The sequence below is a fragment of the Furipterus horrens genome, unplaced genomic scaffold (genome assembly GCF_987537825.1).
Source record: "Furipterus horrens unplaced genomic scaffold, mFurHor1.1.pri manual_scaffold_3, whole genome shotgun sequence".
NCBI classification, from domain to species: domain Eukaryota; kingdom Metazoa; phylum Chordata; class Mammalia; order Chiroptera; family Furipteridae; genus Furipterus; species Furipterus horrens.
In genome coordinates, this window is record NW_028327173.1 from 52281686 (window position 1) to 52305957 (window position 24272).

Below are 24272 nucleotides of genomic sequence, written 5' to 3' on the forward strand. Positions count from 1 at the left end.
TTTGCCTTTTATGAGTACGTTTAATTTTTTACAACTCCTAGATTTTCTCTAGGCATGTGAGTGTGTTGCAGAGGAACATTGGGGGGAATTCATGTACCTTTTATAGGGGTGACTTTAAATTTCTTTGAAAATCTAAAAAAAGCTATAGTCCATCTCAGTAGGAAAAAAAAAATCACGGAAATTATGACTTGAGTATCAATTGGCATTTTGCTATATTTTCTATGGGCCAGAAAAGTGGAGTAAGAATTATTATAGTCTTTTTTTAAAAAAATGATTGCTATATTTAGGAAAAGGAGAGAGAGAGAGAGAGAGAGACAGAGAGAGAGAGAGAGAGAGAGAGAGAGAGAGAGAGAGAGAGAGGGAGAGAGAGAGAGAGAGAGAGAGAGAAAGAGAGGAAGAAGAAGGAGGAGAAGGAGAAGGAGAAGGAGAAGGAGAAGAAGAAGAAGAAGAAGAAGAAGAAGAAGAAGAAGAAGAAGAAGAAGAAGAAGAAGAAGAAGAAGAAAAAGAAGAAGAAGAAGAAGAAGAACCAACCAAACAAAAAAATTCAGGACATCATCTCACAAAATTCTGGAAGCAAAATGTACTTTAACAAATGAGCTCTCACTTGCACTACTGGAAATAATTGTTATTGTCAGCTTTTAAGAAAGGAATGATATAAACTAAAAAAAGTGACTTTGAAAGATATATAAAGTAGTTTCTCACTATTTAAAAATTCTCAAAAATTTCTTGTGGAGAACCAGGGTTGTACAGGAAGGTGCAGGGATGTCCTATAAAAGGGAGATTTCTAAACAGGTGAAATTGTTCTAGTCACCCTCTCCATACCTACCAGAGAAGTGTTACTTTATAGATATTACCTTTTGGGCTTCAAAATAAGATTGCATTTGAATAAAGGATTTAATAACTTTCAAAGGATTGAGAATCACTCTTCTAGGTGATTGTCCATAAAGATAATCACAAACTGAAAACATCTCAACCTGGATAATCAGAATCTGAGAAAGGTTATACTAATAGATATATAATTTTATATGGTGTGACAAAGTGACCCCAGAGAGGTTTATCTTATTCTAAATATACAAAAATATGGGGGCTTCCATGAAGCCACAAATAGTTAGATTCAGAATTAGTAACAGCATTAATTAGTAAAAAGAATGAAAAGCTGAATATCCCAAACTGTAGAAGAGGTTTCAAACAAGATAATTGCAAAATAATTTTAGGTAAAACCACAGTCATGGTTCAATCTAACATATTTTTAAATACATCTCTCCCTAGTTTTAAAGAAAAAAAAATAACCCCTGAACTCAGGAACTAGACAAGGTTGTCCACTCTCTCCACTCCTTTTCAACATAGTGTTGGAAGTCCTAGCTACAGCAATCAGACAAGAAAAAGAAATAAAAGGCATCCAAATTGGGAAAGAGGAAGTAAAACTTTCATTATATGCAGATGACGTGATAGTATACCTAGAAAATCCTATAAACTCCACTAAAAGACTAATCGATATAATAAGTGAATTTGGCAAAATCGCAGGGTACAAAATAAATATACAGAAATCTAAGGCATTTCTGTACACCAACAATAAAATAGCAGAGACAGAGACAAAAAAGAAAATACCATTTACTATAGCAACAAGAAAAATAAAGTACCTAGGAGTAAACTTAACCAAAGAGATAAAAGACCTGTATTCTGAAAATTACATAACATTGAAGAAAGAAATTAAGAAAGAAACAAATAAATGGAAGCAAATACCATGTTCTTGGATGGGAAGAATCAACATCATCAAAATGGCCATACTACGCAAAGCAATTTACAGATTCAATGCAATTCCTATTAAAATACCAATGACATATTTCACAGACCTAGAACAAATACTCCATAAATTCATATGGAACCAAAAAAGACCCCGAATAGCAAAAGCAATCTTGAGACGGAAGAACACAGCAGGAGGAATCACAACACCAGATATCAAACAATACTACAAAGCCACTGTAATCAAAACAGTATGGTACTGGCATAAGAACAGACATATAGATCAGTGGAACAGAATAGAGAGTCCAGAAATAAACCCAGGCCTTTATGGTCAACTAATCTTTGATAAAGGAGGAAGGAACATAAAATGGAGTGAGAAGAGCCTCTTTAACAAATGGTGCTGGGAGAACTGGATAGGGACCTGCAAAAAAATGAAACTAGACCACCAACTTACACCACACACGAGAATAAAGTCAAGATGGATCAAAGACTTAAATGTAAGCCGTGACACCATAAAAGTCCTAGAGGAAAACATAGGCAAGAAAATATCAGATATCTCACATAACAATCTCTTCATGGATACATCTCCTAAAGCAAGAGAAATAAAGGAAAAAATAAATAAATGGGATTACATCAAACTGAAGAGTTTCTGCTCAGCAAAAGAAAACATCAGCAAGATGAAAAGGAAACCAACCATATGGGAAAACATATTTGCCAATGACATCACAGACAGGGGACTGATTTCCAAAATATATAAAGAGCTGATACGACTCAACATCAAGAAAACAAACAACCCAATTAAAAAATGGGCAAGGGACCTGAACAAACACTTCTCCGAAGAGGACATACAGAAGGTCCATAGACACATGAAAAAATGCTCAACATCATTAGCCATCAGGGAGATGCAAATAAAAACCACAATGAGATACCATTTTACACCAGTCAGAATGGCCATCATCAACAAATCAACAAGCAACAAGTGCTGGCGAGGATGTGGAGAAACGGGAACCCTACTGCACTGTTGGTGGGAATGCAGACTGGTGCAGCCACTATGGAGAACAGTATGGAATTACCTCAAAAGATTAAAAATGGAACTGCCTTTTGAACCAGCGACTCCACTACTAGGATTATACCCGAAGAATCTTGAAACACCAATTCAAAAGAACTTATGCACTCCTATGTTCATTGCAGCACTGTTTACAATAGCTAAGTGCTGGAAACAACCTAAGTGCCCATCTGTAGATGAGTGGATCAAAAAACTGTGGTACATTTACACAATGGAATACTATGCAGCAGAAAGAAAGAAGGAACTCCTGCCATTTGCAACAACATGGATGGAACTAGAGAGAATTATGCTTAGTGAAATAAGCCAGGCAAAGAAAGCAAAATACCGTATGATATCACCTAATACAGGAAACTAAAGAACAACACAAACAAAGGAACTAAATAGAACAAAGAGCAGAATAGCAGTCAATAGGGGGGAGGGGGAGGGAGAGAAGGGGGATAAGTAAGGGAAGGGTTTAGTCAAAGAACCCGTATAAATGACTCATGGACATGGACAACGGGGAGGGATATGATTGCGGGAGAGGGGGTGGGTTGGGTGGGGGAGAGAAATTAGGGGAAAAGGGGACAACTGTAAGTGAAAAACCAAAATAAAATAAAAATAAAGAAAAAAAAGAAAATAAAACCTTTCCCTCTGCATTCCATCTTCCAGTTAATCCCCAGGAATACCACTCTTTGATGGCTGATAAGACCAGCTAAAGAGGTTTGAATGAGCTTACTGGTTGAAAACAAAGAGAAGGTAGTCGAGTCCTGACTACTCTTATTCAATAGCTCTTGCCAAGGCCTTCCGAGGCTTCTCAAGGGGACAATCATACAGAACTGAAGTTAGAGTAGCCTTAAAATTACGTTGGATAGTCCTTTAACCATGTATTTTATTTGCTCTATGTTAGTGACAAAATATCTAAAACACTGTGAGCTAAAAAACAACATGTTAGAAAGTCTTGAGGGAGAATAAGGCAGGTGAAAGGGTTGAGGTTTATCAAGGAAGCCAGGCAGAAACAGCAGCTCCAATTGCTTTTGGAGTGCTCTCACGGAATCTGTGCCCATGTCCTTTAAGAACTGGTTTACTTCCCAATTAAACATTGTTGCCAGCAAGAGCAATGGTGTGCTGATTCGGAAGGCAGGAGAAAAAAATAAAACAATGAGTGATTAGGGATTTGCAAGCATTTCTGAGATCATATAAAACCAAAGTGGACATTTCTTCTAGATGCTATTAGCTAGTCTTGCTTCCCATGTGGGCCCCTTCAGTTTGCTTGCCTTCGAGGAGGCTGTTGAGAATCATTCAAGCCAGTTAAAGAAATTGCTTAAAGTAAGTATCTGAAACACAAACATTAGCTCAAAGTGCTTGGAACACAATAACAATCACAGAGGCCTTACTTCTTTTCTCCTTTGTACCATTCGAAGGCCGGAGGCGGCACACCTGCACCTTCGCATCTTATCAATCCGCTGCGTCCGGGGGCCACGGTGCCAGATTTAATTTCCTGAATCGTTGGAGCAACTGAAAAAGAAACAGATAAACTGTGGGTAAGTAAAAATAATCTTCAGCAGAAATATAACACACGTGTATTTCCATTCCTTCTATATTCAGAGTAATCTTATGCCTGATGGGCCAATGCCTCACATTTTCTTCAGTGTTTTATGCTTCTAATACAACACTAGCCAGTCACTTTCAGCCTCATTTTTCAAGTTGGACAATAGATGAATGTTCCCAGGAAGTGTAGAGTACATGCAATACATTTTGGCCTTGCTTCCTATTGGAAAATGGCATTGATAAGGGAAATACTTCATATGTTCTCCAGTCAAATTACACGCCAATAATAGCTCTCATTTACTGAGCGATCACTGGAGCCAGTCGCTGAGTTAGGTGATTTTTGTTCATGATTTCCTCACAGTAATACTCTAAGCTAGATGGTGTTATCCCAATTTTACAAATGTAAAAACTGAAACTCAGAGAGGTTAAATAATCTGTCTAAGGTCACACAGTTGCTTGGTTGTAGAATTTGGATTTGAAGTCAGGCAGGTTGACTCAAAGCCTGAGCTCTTTCAATACTGTATTCTGTGTTTTTTCTGTCTATCCCCCATGTGTTAGCTCTTTAGTGATTTTTTAAAATGTGGTGTCTTCTACCTGGATACCATTTTTCCTCATTTCTACAGTCCAAGAACCAATTTAGATGTTGCCATCTTCAAATTCTCCCCTGTTGCTCTGGCTGGAAACAGGTTTACTTTCTCTGAATAGTTTTTATAAATCTCTCATACCAAACTATTTATTTCTTGTAATTATTTATGAATAGCTCAGGTTTCCTTGTTAGCTTCCTGAAGGCAGGTACAGAGCTGATTCATTTTGCATATTCAGAGATCAGAGCTCAAAGCCCAGCACAAACTGATGCTTGAAAAGTATTTTTATAATATAGCCATTCCTTTATTTATCAAATAGTTATTGAGCCATAAATAACTCTCAGGTATTTCTCAGGGCACAAAGCAGTGAAACTTTCTGACATGATGAAGCTTATATTCTATATGAGGTGGGGGATGAGAAGACAGAGTATAAGCAGTAAGTAATATAAATAATTTAAATATGGTAAAAATACAGCAAGGTAAGCAAAATTAGAGCAAAGAATGGACTGTAAATTTATGTAACGTAGTTTGATTAGGATGCATTGAGAAGGTAAGATTTAAGAAATACAGATGTAAGTGAGTGACTTCACAATTCAGATATCTGGAGAAATTCTTCCAGGAAGAAGGAACCAGCTTGTAGTAAGACCCTGAGACTGAATGAAGCAAGCCTGACTTGTTTAAGATATACCAAGAGGGTCAGTGTGGCTGAAGCAAAGAGAAACGGAAAGAGTCGCAGGAGATGGAGTATGACAGGTAATTCTGTGTCAACTGGACTGGGTCACAGAGTGTCCATTTATTTGCTATACACTATTTCTCTGTGTGCCCATGAAATATTAGCATTTGAATCAGTGGACTCAGTAAAGCATATTGCCCTCTCCCTTGTGGGTTCACATCACAGAATCCCTTAAGGGACTGAAGAGAACGAAAAGCAGAGGAAGGGTGAAATCAGCCTTTCTCTGCCAGACTGCTGAGCTAACACATCCTCCGAATAGGCATTACACCATTAGTCCCCCTGGTTCTCAGACTTTCAGACTGGGTCTGAGCTACACCACTGGCTTTCCTGGGTCCCCAGCTCATACACATCAGATTGGGGGACTTCTCAGCCTATGTAATCACATGAGTCATTTCTCATAACATAATCTATTTATATACAGATATACATATATATATATGTGTGTGTGTGTGTGTGTGTGTGTGTGTATGCATATGACCCTTGAACACTACAGGTATGAACTACATGCATCCCCTTATATACAGATTTTGTTCAATAAATATATTGGAACATTTTTTTGAGATTTCCTTAGTACTGTGAAGCAAACATAACTCACACGAAGCTACCATCAAGCAATCATATTCCTGCTTCTTTATTTTCAGTGTATGAATAATTACACCTGTAAATAAATATGAATTTCTTTTTCATATTATTTTTTCATTTTTGATGAAAGTAATAGTAATATGTATACCATCTGCCATGTTTTCTATTATATAAGACAATGCTCTTGTCGGTACTGACAGACAGCTGATTCATCTTATAAACAAATGATGTGAACTTATGATATCAAGAATACAGTAGTGTAAATGTATTTTCTTTCTTAAGATTTTTACATCCATACATTTTTCTCTTTTTTAATTGAATTTATTGGGGTGACATTGGTTAATCAAAATATATAGGTTTCAGGTGTACAACTCTATAATACATTATCTGCATACTGGATTGTATGCTCACCACCCAAAGTCAAGTCTCTTTCTGCCACCGTTTATTCTACTTTTGCCCTCTTCTGCCTCCCCCACCCACCCCACATTCCCTCTGGCAATCACCACACTGTGTTTGTTTTTTTTGTTGTTTTGCTTAATCCAGCACTAGAGGTAGTGGAAAGTGATTGACTTTGGAGTCTGTTGTAAAGTTGGAGCCAATGGGATTTCTTGACAGATATGAAACAAAGAAAGGAATTAAGGTGACTTCATTTGACTTAAGTGGAAACTTAGAATACTAAGATGAAGAAGACTGTAAGTAGAAGAGTTTTAATGGAAATATTTTGAGTTGTAAACATGTGTCTGTCGTTTTTAATAGAATTTTTAAGAGCAGTTTTAAGTTCACACAAAACTGAGCAGAATGTACAGAAATTTCCCATATAGTCCTTGCCCTAACACATGTATATCCTCTCCATTACGCAGATCCCCTACCAAGTGGTACATTTATTATAATTGAAAAACCTACATTGACCATCATTATAACCAAAACCCATAGTTTACATTAGGGGTCGCTCTTAGTGTTTTACCTCCTAAAAGTTTGTAAAAAAGCATAATGACATGTATCAATCATTATAATATCATACAAAGTATTTTCACTGCCCTAAAATTTTTCTGTACTCTGCTTATTCAAGTCTATCACTTCTAGCAACCATTGATCTTTTTACTGTATCCATGGTTTTGCCTATTCCAAAATGTTATAAGTTTAAATAATATAATATGTAGCCTTTTCAGATTGGCTTCTTCACTCAGGTACGTGCATTTAAAGTTACTCCATGTCTTTTCATGGTTTGATCACTCTTTTCTTCTTAGCACTGGGTAATAATATTGTACTGTCTGGGTATACCACAGTTTATTCATTCACCTACTGAATAACTTCTTGATTGCTTCCAAGTACTGGCAATTATAAATAAAGCTTATATAAACATCTGTGTGAAGGTTTTTGTGTAGACATAAGTTTTCAGGTCCTTTGAGTAAATACCAAGGAGGGCAATTGGATCATATGGTAAGAGTTATGTTTAGTTTTGTAAGAAACTACCAAACTGTCTTCGTAAGTGGTTATAAAATTATGCATTACCACCAACAATGTATGAGAGTTCTTATTGCTCCACATCCCTGCGATCATTTGGAGTTGTCAGTGTTTCATATTTTAGTCATTCTAACAGGTGTGTAGTAGTATCTCATTTTGAAAAATTTTGCCTTTCACTAATGACATATGATGTGGAGTGATTTTTTAATACGTTTGTTTGCCATCTATGTATGTATCTTTTTAGTGAGGTGTCTGTTAAGGTCTTTGTCCCATTTTTAAATTGGGTTGTTTATATTTTTATGTTGAGTTTTAAGAGTTCTTTTTATATTTTAAATAACAGTTACTTATCAGATGTGCCTTTTAAAAATATTTTCTACCAGTGACGTGTCTTTCCATTTTCTTGATAGTGTGTTACACAGAGTCAAATTTCTAATTTTAATAAAGTCCAGCTTATCAAAGATTTCTTCCAGGGATCGTGCCTTTAGGTGTTATGTCTAAAAAGTCATCACCAATACCAAGGTCAATAGATTTTCTTCTGTGTTACATTCCAGAAGTTTTATAAACATGTCTTGTTTCATAAGTATTTTCTTTTCTACCAAACTTTTTAACATAGTACATATTTCAAATAACACTATGAGAAAAAGTTCAATATAAAAGGAACCTTGAAGATGCAAATACTAATTCCTTTAGACAAATAACCTGAATAAATGTGCACTTGGCGTCTATTTCAGGTTCCTCTAGAAAGCAATAAAAAAGTACAGAGTTTAATGATTTTTCAGTATGTGGTGAATATAAAAACTGTAAACACTCTTACAACAGAACATTACCTTTCCTTTTAAAAATGTCCTTGCAAATTCATTATTTTCTGTTAAGGGCGATACTTCACTTTGAAATTATGGCATCTCCATACATCTCTGGTATTGTTATTGTTAATAGTAAATGTTTAACTTATATTTCTGGGAAAACATTTCCAAAGAAATATTTTGATTAAAGTGCTTGGAAATAATGGTAAAAAATAATGAAAAAAGTTTACAAAACAGTTTGAATAAAAAAAAGTTTTGAAATAAAATACCTACACACAATTTTATATATGAATATATGTATATAGTTTATATACACACACATACACACACAAATACAAACATGGCCATATAAGGAATCATTTAATGATTATTTCTGTGTTAAACCCTCATGTTTTTCTCCAAAAGGCAATAATATATACAGAAGACACATATAAATAAAACCCACATATTTTTTCTATTATTATGACACTGTTTTGCTTGTGAGAGGTATAGAAAAGATTGCATTTTCACCCTTGTTCTCATAAGTTTTCACCTCTCTTTCTCCCTGTCACACTAAGAGGCCATACTCTTTTGTGATATCCAACTGTTATTGAAGATGAAATAACCATATGCGATAGGAGACCCATCACAAGCTTCTATTGATAACCTGGTTAGTTTAATTAGTCTCCTGCTTGTCAAGGGGGCCATGACTCATTACAAACAAAACCATGAAATCTGGAACATTGCCTGAAAACCCAGGTGTAATGAACTGAAATAAAAATCTAATTTGTCATTAAAAGGCTTTTATGCAGTAAGAGTTTGCATATGGCTGAGCACTGGCGCTTTACCACACGTTAAAGGAACATGATCTTGTTGTCTAGGGTTCATGGGTTGCTGTAATGAAAACTAAAAATGGAAAGATACCTAAAATGCCATATGGAAGCATATAAAAATGAATCAAAAATTAAAATTGAATATAGTAAAAAGTCCCAAGAGAATTTTTTGTTTGTTTGTTTTGTTACAAAATTAAAGGATTATGAGCTATGAGTAATCAGTATGGAGGGGAGAGTCTCATGTGGATTTAATTTTGAGGCTAAAATTCTAAACTTGAACTTGAAGGTTCTATTGATTTTTCTTCAAAACATGAATAAGCCCTTACTCATATTATTCTGTCTCTTTTGAAAATGACTGCTTAAGAGGAAGATGATTAATCCAAGTATTTGTTTTTAATGCCTTCATTAATTCAACGAATACATTTATTAGGGACCACATTAATTAAAAAATAGTATTTCTGGCCTCATAGGGCTAATATTTTGAATTTTGGCTTTTTTTGTTGTTGTTATTTTAGGGGTAGGGTACATGCATGTGCAAACAGTAAATAAAACATAATTTAAATAAGTAGTAAGGGATTGGTATGAACTAAAAATAAAAATTGAGCGGGGTTAAAGAAAAGCCCCTCATTGATAAGGCAATAATTAAGTAGAGAATTGAATGAGAAAAAGGATCGTGTGGTTATCTGTAGAAAATTATTAAAAGAAGAGGTAACAGAGAAGTCAAGGTCTGAATTGAAAGGGAGCATGTTTCAGGTGAAAACATGCTTAACAGATTAAAGGAGGAACAACATGGTCTTTGAGTTTCAGTCTAAGGAGATGAGGTTTTAGAGGTTTGTAGTAGAGGAGTGACATTGTTTGATAAACATTTTAGAAAGATTCCTTAGCGGCTGCGTTAAACAGGATTTGCAGAGAGGCAGGTGAGGAAATAGGCAGAGCGGCCAGGAGACTAGTGTAGTAAACTTTTGGGTGATGAGACAGTCATTGGCCAACCCATAGGAAAGGCAGGAATTGAGATAAATTTTAATTTATTAAATCACTAATCACATTTGACCTGAGTCAACTCACTTTAGTTAACTGGCAGAACAGGACATTTACAGTGGAACTTCCAAGTTTACACCATTCTGAACCCTGTTACTTTGTATAAGTAACAGAATTCTGTGACCACAGAAACGTCTGGTTATATGCAGCCAGTTTCTTTTCTAAAACACATCTCATCAACTGTGATATTTATGTATGCCTTGTGAATTTCTTATCATATGGTGCTTTCTCCAAATGTATGAGACCAAAAAATTGTAGAAGTTTTTACATTTGAGTTCTTTTGGGCCTATATTTCCTGGGACATATTCTTGGTATGCCTGACAATGGGACTAGTAGGTGTCCAAGGTCTATTCCACATGCTATGTTGTGTAATCCATGACTTTACAGGTCAAAAATCATCACTGATTCAAAAGGCTCAAGACCTATAATGTATTTATGAGTTTTAAGTGAGGAAAAGGCCTCAATTATTTACATCAAAAGGATATGGTCACTTACTTGCCAGAAATATATATCTCACAACACTTATGACTAACTAATTCTACAACAGGAGTTATAATAGTGAATTATAAGCATGCTTGGCTAAACACTCATCTTCCACCAAAATGTTCCATGTCTTAAGATATCAAATCAGGCCCTTCCTGGAAAAGACAATCAAACAGTACTACCAGAGTGATTGCTCCTAGAGCCTCTTTCTTCTACCATCACAGTTCATTGCTCTGTGAGTTTTGGCCTTGGCCCAAGAATGTAAGCTGTGTTTACAGGCAGTGGGAGTGTACATGTCTGCTTCTACATGAGTTTGGGTTTCTTGATCTGTTTTTCTTTCCATGGAGATAGCTTTTTGTTCTGCTTAGATGTAATGCCTTTCAATTACATCATAGGCCCCTTAAATTCATGAGTACAAATGGCATCATTTGAAATTAACTGATTTATGTGCATTGCTGAAATTGAGGCCTACTCCTCTTATGTCAACTGCATATAACTACGAACTGAAGCAACTGGAGAGCAAAAAATAATTTTTAAAAGAATGTTATTAGACAGATGTGGGGAACAGCAAAGAACAGATGTTGGAAAAAGCCAGCAGTGAAGGAAGGAATATTTAACACCTCTGTGATTAGATGCTCATAAGAAAGTATTCTTTACTTTTCATTTACTCAGTGGGATTATTTCCCTTCATTGTTTAGTCAGTCATTTCAGGATGAAAATAATTGAAGGTTCTTCATCTAAAACTCCAGGCTTTGCAGGTGCAAGCAACAGAACCTCAGCATTTGGCACCCAACAAGTCTAACTGAGATTCAAGTTTACTTAGTTATATGACAGTAGCCACAAAGACCTCCTTTTTTTCTTGCCATCCTCAATAGGAGCTTTGGTTTTGTACAAAACCTTATTATAAAAAAAAGTGAATCCAAACATTACTTTAATAACCTTAATGAAGTGAGGTAGCTGAAATGAAACTTTAGAGCTTCAATTACAAAAGAATTTGAACACCACCATGCCTTCTCAGAATAATGGACAATGATGAAAGTATCATGGTAAATAATTACAACAATAAAGAAGAATGAGAAATAGTAAAGAAAAATAATTCATGAAGAAATTCATCCTATAGAAGCTACATAAAAAAAAAATACTGTGGTAAAAAAGCATGTGGACGTTGGTCTAGATTCTAGACCACACTGAAGCAGCCTTGATCAAATGGACAGTTCTTAGAAAAAAAATTTAAGATTTCCAGTACCTACCAGAAAACACATCATATAGGACATGTTCAATAAACTTTTATTACAGATGAGATTAATGATAGTTGCAAAATTTTACATCTTTCAAAAGTTATCATAGATCCCACAGAAATGGACTGCAAGGTCAATAAACATTTCCCATGAAGTAAATATACCCTTGCATTATGCAATAACTTGCTCTTATAGATAGCTCCATGTTATTGCTGAGAAACATTAAAAATATTTAGTAAGATTTTTTTAAATCACACTACTGAAATACGGTAGAATTATAATATTCATGACATAAAGAACTTTCACATTAAATTACACCCCTGGTCTGTTTTCACAGGAGATGAAAATAATCCAGTTTATAATGTACCCCCAGCTTTCCCAAGACCTTAAACATTTACACAGTGACAAAGTAGTGGAGTAAAAGGGGTCTGCTTTGCAGTAAAAAAAAAAAAAAAAGAAAAAAAAAAAGTGGTTCTAACATTCACTAAACTTACTTAACTCATCTAAGCCTTAGTTTTTTTCACATGGAAAATAAGTAATGCCTACTTCATAGGATTGCTCTATAGACAGCATAAAACACTTCATGGAGCATTCTTATCCAACAGTGCTGTTCACTGAGTTAGAAGGAAACACTAGCTATTATTAAACAGGAATTATTATAAGTGAGTAAGGTATCACAGCTATTCTTCCTTTAAAATCATGGAATCATGAGAAAATACGGATAGAAAGGAGAACTAATTTTTTTAACTCATTTTCTCCTTGGCCAAATAGCTCAGTTGGTTAGAGCATCATCCCAATATGCCAACGTTGCAGGTTGGGTCCCTGGCCAGGGCACATACGAGAATCAACAAATGAGTGCATAAATAAGTGGAACAACAAATCGATGTCTCTCTCTCCTCTCTCTAAAAAAAATCAATAAAAAATTTGTAAAAGCAATTAAAAAATTCATTGTCTAGGTACTGCAAGCATGTGATTAATTTAATTAAAAACTGGACTAGTATATCACTTTTACTCTCTCCAAATTCTATTCATATTCTGCTTTTTTTAATGTAGTTAACCAAGAAAATTCTCTCTGAAAGATATTTGTGGCAAATATTGTCTTATTTCTTGTTGACCAAGAAGTAAGTAGCTTGGGTTCATAAATGTGATACAAAATAAAGATTGTATGGGACACAAAGGTGTCCTTTCATGAAAAGCATGCAATTGTGGAGGTTCATTATGTGTCAGGACACATAAAAGATCAATGTATTGATTCAGTTAAGCATGTGATGCGATCATTTTCTTTTTTAAGAGAAAGACAATAATAAGTGGAATTTCACATATAAACTTGACTTCAATGGTTTTATTAAACATTAGTATCCAATATGACAGTGTATTAAGCTGTGATCTCTAATTTCCTTATGTTCTCACAGGTACATAAAAAGCAAATTACTTTGTAAAACACTTTAGAGCTAAGATATGCAACTTAAGATACACAAATTACGTGATTTAAGGGGCATTGTTGAAGGCCCTTAAACTGGTGCCCTAAACACTCAAAATAAAAAAATCTGTGAATTTTAAAAACTAAAACAAAAGGGATTCTTTTCCTAACTTCATGGTTTAATGCTCTAATAATTAACCCTTTCACAGGGGTTAAATATACTTAAGCTTTCATTAACCAGTTATATTGTGGTGTGAATGGATCAGATGTGTTGATTATTAATGTATACCTGCTAGAAGCCATTGAAGAATGAAATGGTTAGGTTATCTGTGATTCATGAAGAAGCTGGTAAAAGAACAGTAAGGAGAGAAAGGTTATATAATGAGTTTCTTGATGCATAGGCAGAATTAATTCACGTAATGCTTTTGGCAAGGGTCAGCACTAGTGAAATTATAGCTTGAAGTAGCTGCCCCCTTAGAGTCAGCAATGCTCACGCCAGTGATGCATCCACTGTAAAATGTCTGAAATTTATTGGGCCACCAGTTTTATCAATAGGAATTAAATGGTTCACTGTTTTCCTATTTGGTGAAGCCAAGCTTTCTTTCTTTAGACTTCACTCATGATTTGATCTCTTCTCTGTTATCAGTCATGCTGAAATTATAGCTGTACATGATTGATTTGGATACAGTGAACGTATTTGCAGGAATTGTGAAGTTGGGATTCTCCAAAGGCATCTCTATTCTCAGGATGTGCTATCTTGACTGTCCTGTAACAAAAGTTGTCCATCAGTCCAAACCTTCTGAATCCTTAAATATCCGAATGTATTCTTTTCATAACAAAGCTATTATACATGTCCTGATGTAAAGTTACTTTTTAGTGAATCCCTCCCCCCAAAATAAAGATTAAAAGAATTCAAGTGCTTTCTTTAAATTACCTATAAGATGTGAAAATATTTCTGGGAAATTTTTCTCATGGTGAAACTTTTCTAGTTGTATTAATCAGTTAAGATGTGTTATTTAAGCTTCTATTCTGTTTATTTTTATGTTTTAAGTCATGATACATTTCCAAATATCAAAACAAATTAGTCATATATCAATGTATGACTTTTGCAGTCAATTCACATAAAAATGATAGCAATAAAGATATACTTGGTAATAGGAGGGAATAGCACTGGTGGGATCTTTTCTTAGGTTAATTTCTCACCAGATCATGTTTCTCTCTGGCCTCAAGACCAACTTCTCCAAGGACCTAATGGTAAACCTGAAGGCACAGGAAGCCTTGAGCTGGTGTGACTTTTGTCCTATTCAGAATATTCACTGGGCCAGATTTTTCAGTTGGCTAAATGGCCTTCATTTCTTTTTTTGCGTCTGTGGCCTTCAATAATCTTAAAATAGCACATTTTAAAAGTTGATTAAAATTCAGTTACTAAAATTGTTTAATTCTTAAAAAGGAATAATTCACATGACATAGTCTAAACAGTGACTTTGCAAACACAGTCTTGAAGAAAAGGAAGACTTTGAACAGGTGGAAAAAATTTTTTTAAATGTAAAGAAAAAAATTAGATTTATATTATAGAAATATAGTTGTAAACTACTCTTTTCTCCCTGACCACCATCCTGAAATGCATGAAGGAGAATGTTAGAAGTGTACCAGGAATATAAGAATGTGTTAACTGAATGACATTTTTCAAAACTATCAGCAAAGTTTCCCTAGTAAGAAAATGAACATTAAACTGAACCACTTCTACCTCTTTATCTATTTTGTGGTGGCAACCAGATGTGTCCTTAGACCTGCATTGTGGAAGTTGCATTGTTATAGTATTTCTATATGACTTAAAGAGTACAGCAACAGGGATCATGACTGCAAAACTTGCCATGAACTTATGAACAAGAAGAAAAACAACAGAACAGAAAGTGATATCATATGTAGAATTGAGAGGTACTTTTTCTTTGCCTTAGAAAAACACAGTTTTGTACACTTCTATTTATGGAGAAAGCTAAATCACAGCAAACATAGGAAGTAGTAACTAAGAGCAAATGAATAAGAAGATGAGTTAGAAGAGAACTTTTACCTACAAGTAGTGTATCTTAAAGAAATCAAAAGATGTGGAAGGAAGGGCAGTAGAAAGAATGTCATTTTGATAAACAGTAGTACAATTTATTTGGGACTAAGAATGTTTAACAAGGGGTAAAACTGCCATCCTTCCTAAAAAGATTAAGTGAAACAAGTATGAGAAAACTGCCTAATAGCCAAAGTAATTTGACAACTAAAGGGTATGTCAAGAAAGGAGGTCTGACTGACAAATAAGAAATTCCATGTCAGCAATAGCATTGTATGAATAAGTTATTAAAGAAAATAAAATATTTTGACTCTTTTCTGCTCAGAAAGAATATATATATATATATATATATATATATATCCCAAAATACATGAGAATTATTTTCTGGACCTAATGGTAAATCTATACCCTTGCAGAACAGCTTTCCTCCACTAAGTGAGTGTTCTAGGAACCCATCTGTATCAGTGTACCAACTGGTTTTGTGAGAGACTGCATTCAGCTTCAGAGAATTTTTTTTTGAGGAATCTTTCAACGTGTTTGCCCATTTCATGATGGGTGATTTACGAGCACACCTGCCCACACTCTGCTGAGTGTTCATCAGGTTTTGACCAAAAATGGCATGACCCCTGTGTGCCACTTTCTCTATTCACTCAATCTCACCCTGAGCAACTTTTTTTTTGTTTCCCTTGATGAAAAAGTCCTCAAAGGGAAACATTTTGTCGATGTGGAAGAGTAGAAACAAAAAACGGCAGAAGCACTAAAAGGCATCAAAATCAATGTGTTCTACTGTTTTGAGCAGTGGAAAAAAAGTCTTGATCAGTATGTTGCATCAAATGACGGGTACTATGAAGGTGGTGGAAGTTTAAATATGTAAGAATAAATACACAATTTTTTATAAGTAAATTTCATGTTTATGTTTCTCTCTTTCTCTCTCTATGTATATATATGTATATATATATGCCTAAACTTCAGCTGATATCCTCCTTAGAATCTCAATCTTATTTAGTGCTCCTTAAATCAAAAATCCTGAGATTCTTCTCTATATACTGTATTCATCCTGCAAAGCTTATGTGTGCATTTGATGAACAGTTCCTATTACCAGTTCATAAATATCACTACGAAACATTTCCAAGTCTTGAGACTTTATAATTTTGTAGATTTTGCCTTTAAAATGCATCTTTAAAATGCTAATCCCTTCACCTTCTTTCAGTTCCTCCTTCCACCCTCCCCTCTGACAGCTGTCAGTCTGTTCCATGCATTTATGCCATTGTTTCTATTATGTTCAACAGTTTATTTTGTTTATTAGATACCACATATAAATGAGATAATATGGTATTTGTCTTCCTCTGACTGGCTTATTTCACTTAGTATAATAATCTCCAGGTCCATCTATGCTGTCACAAAAGGTAAGATTTCCTTCTTTTTTTATGTTCATGTACTATTCCATTGTGTAAATGTACAGTTTTTAATCTATTCATCAACTGATGTTTTATATATTAATTATATATTATATACAAATATATTATACCTATTTGTATATGTAATTATTTTAATGTATCCTTTAGAGTACTTAAATATTATTTGGAACAAAACATCTAAAAGTAAATGGTTATCCTCAGCGTTTTATTTTTATATGTAATACAATATCACGTGTAATGCTCTATGACTTAGCATTAAAATACTATATATCTGGAGAGCAGAACTCTAGAAAAAATTCAAGCAGTGTGTGTCTATGGCTTCCTCTAATATCTTGTGACTCAGATAGCAATCACAGATGACCTTTGGGCTTATGCCATGTTTTAGTCAGCTATTGCTACAATCATAGTGTGTAACAAATAACCACTACTTTTAGTGACACATGACTGTCAACATCTATTTATCACTCAAGTGACAACTCTCTGTCATATCTGTAATGCCCATTAGTCAATGCAGTCATTTGGTCGTCAATGAGTCATTCAGGCTGAAAGTCTCTTTCATACTAAAGTCAAAGAAAGTGCTATGGGTTTGCCTTGAAAAGGAAAGTTTATTTTCTGCTAAGGAAATGGAGTGTCTGAAATGAGCTGTAGGTTTTTTTTTTATTGAGGTAAATCTTTTAAGATGCCCTACTAGCAGCATCAACATAAATTATTTTAATGTGGTTGTGTGTGCATGTGGTGTGTGTATGTATGTTTTAGCTCTGTTACTTCCAAATTGAAAAGAAGCCTATAGTTGATAACTAAACCAAATGTTTGCAGGGCCTTTCAAATGCATTATTTATGAAACCAAAAATGATAAAGAAATAGACAGACTCTTTTGGCATTCATTTCGTTATAGAAAATATGCAAAAATACTAGGTAGAACAGGTTTTGTCTTTTAACATTTTAATGAGTTTTGGGAATTTCATGCCCATTAGTTATGTTGCCCTAATTACTCATTATAATTCTAATATGCATTTTATATTTAATTACAATGCTTATAAAGATTTGGTATGAGCAGTAAATTATTATAACTAACTAGCATGTGCATAATGATTATGAACTGAATTTATTAATTTTTATACCAGCACTCAGTTTTGGTAATTTCCAGTTTCACCTTGGTGATTAACCATATTGTATAATTAAATAAATATTTGTGAGGAATTAATTGTAAATGTCAACATCAGTTTCCCCTTTTTATATTGTTGTTGTTATTTGCCAATTTTCATCATATTTTATTTTTAGTTTTCTTAGCTTGGTCATTAAGTGAAAAGCTCATTTCAAAATATTAAAGTATTAATTTTCTTAATTGTTTATCGATTGTAGACTTGTTAAGACATTTTAACAGGACGTCCAATGTCAGATGATTGGAAGTTTTCTGCTATGATAGGTAATGCTGAGTATTTTGCTGACATGTTAGCTCATTTACATACCAAACACAGAGGTATGCAATTAAAAATTATAATTTTCATATTTAATAAATGATAAGAATACTTGACTTTTATCAACAGAATTTGTCTTCCCATTTGTCATAATGCATTTCCATAAGACTTTGCCAACTTGTTCATATTTTAAAAATACTAATTGCTCCAGATTCATCTGCTATTCTTGAAATTTAGTTCAGGGTCTGCATCAAGTGAGCAATCAATACATGTTAATTGATTATTAGGATGGTAATAAGATTTCCTTGGAAAAATGTATATTCACTTAGAAATAAAAATTACCAGAACTTGAATGCTAATAAAGCCATTACTTTGTCAGATGAGGTCTATGTTTTTGGATTTCAGATAATCTTATTCTTGATCTGGATAATATTTTCCTTCAGTGAACAAGGGAGTGTATGAAAGACAAAGGTCATACAAGAATCAGCAGGGAGGTTTTTATCTGAAAAATTCCTAGATATAAGAGCTCTGCATTAGGAATTCGATCAGTTAATAGTTGCGGAGTACCATACAAATATAGTAACATTTTAACAATTTTAAGGTTTTTATACAAAGAATGAATGCATAAAGTATATAAAGAATGAGTACAAGGAAGGCCAGCATGTAATGAACACTTGAAACGGTGAGGTGCTATCACACAAATACTATCGCCACCCTGATTCAGTTAGTTTGCTTATTTTCCAGAGCAATATGGTTAATTAACATTCATCCCCCTCAAATCCTCCAGTGTCATTTATCCATTGATGAATTTGATATGTATGCATACATGTATTTATATTTATTGATATATGTATATGTATATAAATATATGTATGTATATACATATATGCATATTTTAAAATCACTAGCTTGTCATTAGTTGACCATTTAGGATATAGTTATAATAATCTCATATACTATTCCATTTTTTTGCTATTTACTTAGATTTCTAGTTCACCTTTTACATTACTTTTATTAAAACAAGCATCATAGACATATGCTATTTATATATATATTAATTGATATTGTTTAATTTCTAGATAGCAGTATTATTAATAATAAAATCATTATACATAACCATTTTGTCATTTTATGCAAATTATGACATTTAATTATACATAGAAAACACATACAGCTGTATATTAATATAGCATATTATTAGTATAGTACCACTATAATAATAATATTATTAATCTCCTTTAGTATATTATAGTCTCTAAGGTAGGGTTTATTTCTTAGTTATCATTTTTTTTCTGTAAATAACAAACATTTATTGAGCATTTATTACTTATAAATTACTATGGCTTTAGCAGCTAGATTTATGCTTTGTACATAATAAATTTTATACTTTGAGTGAATAAATGAATAAATTCAGTTTTCCTATTATAGTGTCTGTTAACTTTTGGGAAAGCTTTTTCAAGATGATGATGATGATGATTTTGTTGTTGTTGTTTACTAGTCTGAGTCTATGGGTGACAAGAAAATAACAAAGTGATAGAAAAAAAGTTTTTCCCAATCCAGTAAGTATTTTCATGGCAAGAGTCTCTGAATATTTTTTTAATTTCATAAATTAATTAGCAGAGTACTTTTTAAATAAATATACATAATTGCATAAGACTTTTAAAGGTTTAATTCTAAAAGCTTAAGTTACTTTGAAATTGAGTTTGTGCCAAATTGTATATTTTTCATGGTAATTTAATATACAATACTGGAACAAATAAAAATGTTTTTCTACCCATTTCTCTATCATACATGCATCTGATTGAACATGCCTAATCTTACTACTTTCATAACTAAACCGTCTGTACCTTTTCTATGCCTGGAGCTCTTGCCAACAGGAGTTCTCTGCCATGTCTTCTGTGATTACATATTATAGTCCTTTGGCAGTCGATCCTAATATTTACACTACTTAACTTTCCCTGAGTGATTTCAAAGGCTCATTACTTGTACTGTTTGTATTTTCCTGTGGTGCAAAGTTGAATCTTGTATAATTAAATTGTGTGTGTGGGGGGGTGTGGACTGGAGTAGTTTGACTCTAAAAGGGTGAAAATTGGCTCAATTGAGTTGGTTCTTCTTTAAGGGCTGAACTAGGGAAGTTTCAACAGAATTGGAAAAGTCCTGGGGGAAAGGATGAACTGAATGTGGGAGTTGGGGAGAAACATCCATTCTCATGGAAAGTCAAGGAGAGAGGAGGGACTTTAACTTAATGTGTTTGGCTTCCCTCTATCCACTTGCTCACTCCCATCCAAAGAAGGGAGAAAAAATGATACCCACTAGTGGAGAGGCATGGTCATTTACAAATTGACCACATCTCTCCTTTTAGTTTTAAGTAGCTAGCTCTTAGCAGGACATGGAAGAGTTTTATTAAACCATCCAACTTATTAGGGGAGGCCTGTTGTCTCCCAGTATGTCTCTGACTGGAAAGTGAGTTCACTTCTCCTTTGTGTTACAATCCAGTGCACTGGGGTGGAAACCCTGAGGAATAGACAGAGAAGAATTTAAGAGGCAAAATAAGCATCCAGAGATAGAGGTTTTGGAAGGGCTAGGTTATTTTGAACTTGGGGTATTAAGTACTCTGTGAATGATTTTTATAATTGTATAGCTGTCTTGCACTGCTCTGACCAAGAATGCAGCTTTAGGTCTTAGCTGTGCAGCATATGGGATTTTCACACTAGCTTATGGGTCTTTGTCATAAAGAATGACTTCTTTGATACAGATGAGCAGAAATATTACACATAAAGAGTCAATTTAACAGGTGTGGCCTGAACAACCTGGTGGGCCATGTCTGACCTTAAGCAAATAGCAGTTGGGCCCACTGGATGACCTCAGCAAAATGATAGAATAATGAGCCAGGACAACGGTGGAAAACAGGCAGTGACAGGGATTGTGTCGGGAAACAGCAACACTAACTTTAACATGTAGATGGCTGAAACTTAACTTTAAACTCTACAGTCACATGTAGCCTGGTCATGTAGATGAAGTGGGACTTTTTCATAATTTCATGGTGATTTTCAATGATGTCAAGAGGATAGAAGGCCAGATCCCTTAAACTACTGAGATCTTGAGTTCCCAAATAGGTAGAAACTGCTATTTTAGTTACTAAAATTCTATTTCTCTTTTATGTTTTGAATTTATATCAAGACTAAAAAAGGAGACTCTGAAGGACCTAACCTTAGAGACATGAGGCTCTTAAGAATCATTCCTCACTATTGTGTCTGAATTTACTAATTCCATAGACTCCGGAAATGGCTTTTGATTGCTGAGATTCAAAGCGTTATTCATAGAGGAGCCTTAGACTTTATTAATAAGTAAAGAGGAATGAGGAACCTTATTATTATAAAAAAAGAATGTTCCATCTTCTTTGATGTAGGTAGAAATATAATTTAATAATATTGCTTCAGATTCAAACAATAAAAAAGTAGTATATGAAAGGCTTGGGCAAAAAATAAATCAGGTTTTCTCAGGAAGTTAAGGAAGAAATGGAGGGATACAAACACTTGTTTTAGTCATAAATGGGGGGCAATACATTATGGGAAATAGAAAAAAATGCATCCAGACTAATTAAATGGTAAAAGAGGGGTTCTCAGCAAAATAGTTGAACTTGTGGCAGCCAGTTCAGATAGTTATTAAGGGGAACAAACATAATAAAAGCCTAAAGATATAGGAGAAAAAAATATGCACTTTTGACTGCTCTTATAGTATCGGAAAAGGAAGATATGCATTAGTTATTATTAGCTCAAAACAAACATCATTCCCACCCCCCCAAATAAACAAGATAAACCAACCAATACTGTGGCTGTGGAGTGAGTCTAATTTGGATGAGAGACAGACAGACTAAGAGAGAATGGTCAGGAACATATTGCAGCAATCAAGGTTAATGTACAAAAGTAGAGTTATAGCGGTAGAGATGCAAGATGAGAGAAATATTTAGGAGGCAAAATGGATAGGGTTGGTTATAGATTGGCTATGAGTGGAAAGAAGATGAGGATGTTAAAATTACTCCTGAATTGTTGTGATATACAATAAGATGTATATCACAACAGTAGAGAACAATGTAAGTGGCTGATGATAGAAAGGTGTTGAGAATCCTCAGTTTGACTTGGAAACATAGTGAGTTTAAAATGTTCCTGAGATAACAAGAGTCAATATCAGATGAAGACATGGATAGAAAAGCCTAGGGGCCAGAGGAGAAGCCTAGTTTGGGTTATGAAGGTTTGAATCTCACATGTGCAAAGGTGTTAATTGATGTTATGGGTAGGCACGAGATTGCAGAATTGAGAGAGAGCTTTTCAAAAACTAGTGTCTCCTATTTTATTACTTCCATATTGTCTTTGTCATGCTACTCATATAAAAGATTATATATATAATCTTGTTCCAGGAGAAATAACATTGTATAAAAGCAGAGGATGTTAAACACAAAACAAACATTTGAAGATAAAGTAAATCAAAGACAGAAATTATTTATAAAGTGCTTTAATCTTATTTCATATATATAGATAAAATTTTCATACCGATTAAACATTTTCTGAATAGAAATTCTCATAATTGTAGTGTATGGTAGACCCAGAAACAACTAAACATTTTGTTTAAAAATGTATTAAAATAAGTTCTGAGAAAAAAATATTGTTTGCCTTGTCAAAGAGAAAGTAAATAAAGAAAGAAATAAAAGAAACCAGGAGATATGAAAAAAAAAGTTCTATTTATAACAGGTTTCAGGGAAATTCATGATCTAGAAGTTCTATGTATGTTTCATGCCTTTCTAGTTTTTGTTAAACCATTTCATTTTTATATCTTTTATTTTTTATTTTGTATTATCAAAATGGTGGAAATGCTTTTCAGAAAGGCAAAGGTAAATAGACTTTCATGTGATAAGTAAAACTAGAAGAGATTAGAAGTACTGTCAGGATCAGGTTTATCATGGAGTGATGGCTCCACAAGAAATAGCACTGAATCATTGCCATCAAAGGCAAGCTTCTCCATTTGGAGAGAAGGTTCCATAAGATTCTATCAGATTCTAATGTTTTCTAAGAGACATTCTTGGTATTTTGGTATTTGATTTTATAGAATGCCTGTACTATTTTGAGTTGGTTATCATATTGTTTGTCATTTTTTTAAAATTGGTAAAACAACTGCTTTAATACCTGAATGTTATTCAATAGAAACTTTAGTTATACCCATAAAATATGTGTTCCAGTAAGCAACAATCTAGATAGTATTTGTAAATGTACTTGGAGTTCTTTAGAGGAATCTTTTACTGTATACCTCAGGTCCTGTTTCTATAATAGTAGTCCAGGTCTTCGAAGTCAGTGAGAGGACTAACATAAATGTAAGTGCACATGCTTACAAGTATTTATGTGGGGGCCAGGAGTAGGGTAAATAAGGAGAAATTTATTGTAGGAAATGTATGGTATGAAGACTACTAATAGAGATTTGTTCTTTGTTTCTCACTTTATGACAGAGAGAAAAAAAAATTAGTTTTAACAACATTTACCAGAGTTATGGGGTTCTAATAATATAGTGTATGTATCTCAACACATATCATTGATTTGAACTGTTTTGATATTCCATCCCTTCATATGCATAGGTTTAAACAAACAAATAAGCTAGAACACTGTTACATATGGTCAAGCTCCAAGTTTTTTAGGAAAAAAAAATTCATCAAGTAACTTATATGTCCTAGAAATTTAGGGCATTTACAGATGAATAAAATAAATTCCTCTCATTTCAAAGAGTTAGGCTTTTTTCATGATACTCTTTTATTACATATTCAATTTTATGTGATCATACAAAAATAAACCATCTTAATATAAAATTAAGGGGAAAAGATTGAAGGAGTGGTTGGTTT

General features: G+C 33.9%; 1 protein-coding gene across 1 annotated transcript in view; it reads right to left on the reverse strand.

The window, feature by feature from the left end:
• Positions 1-24272, reverse strand: part of NEGR1 (neuronal growth regulator 1) — an 857364-nt gene that overhangs the window by 198720 nt on the left and 634372 nt on the right. Inside the window, exon 5 of the mRNA XM_090271677.1 lies at positions 4183-4303. Coding sequence (XP_090127803.1) covers positions 4183-4303 — 121 coding nt within the window. The remainder of the gene's footprint in view (positions 1-4182; positions 4304-24272) is intronic.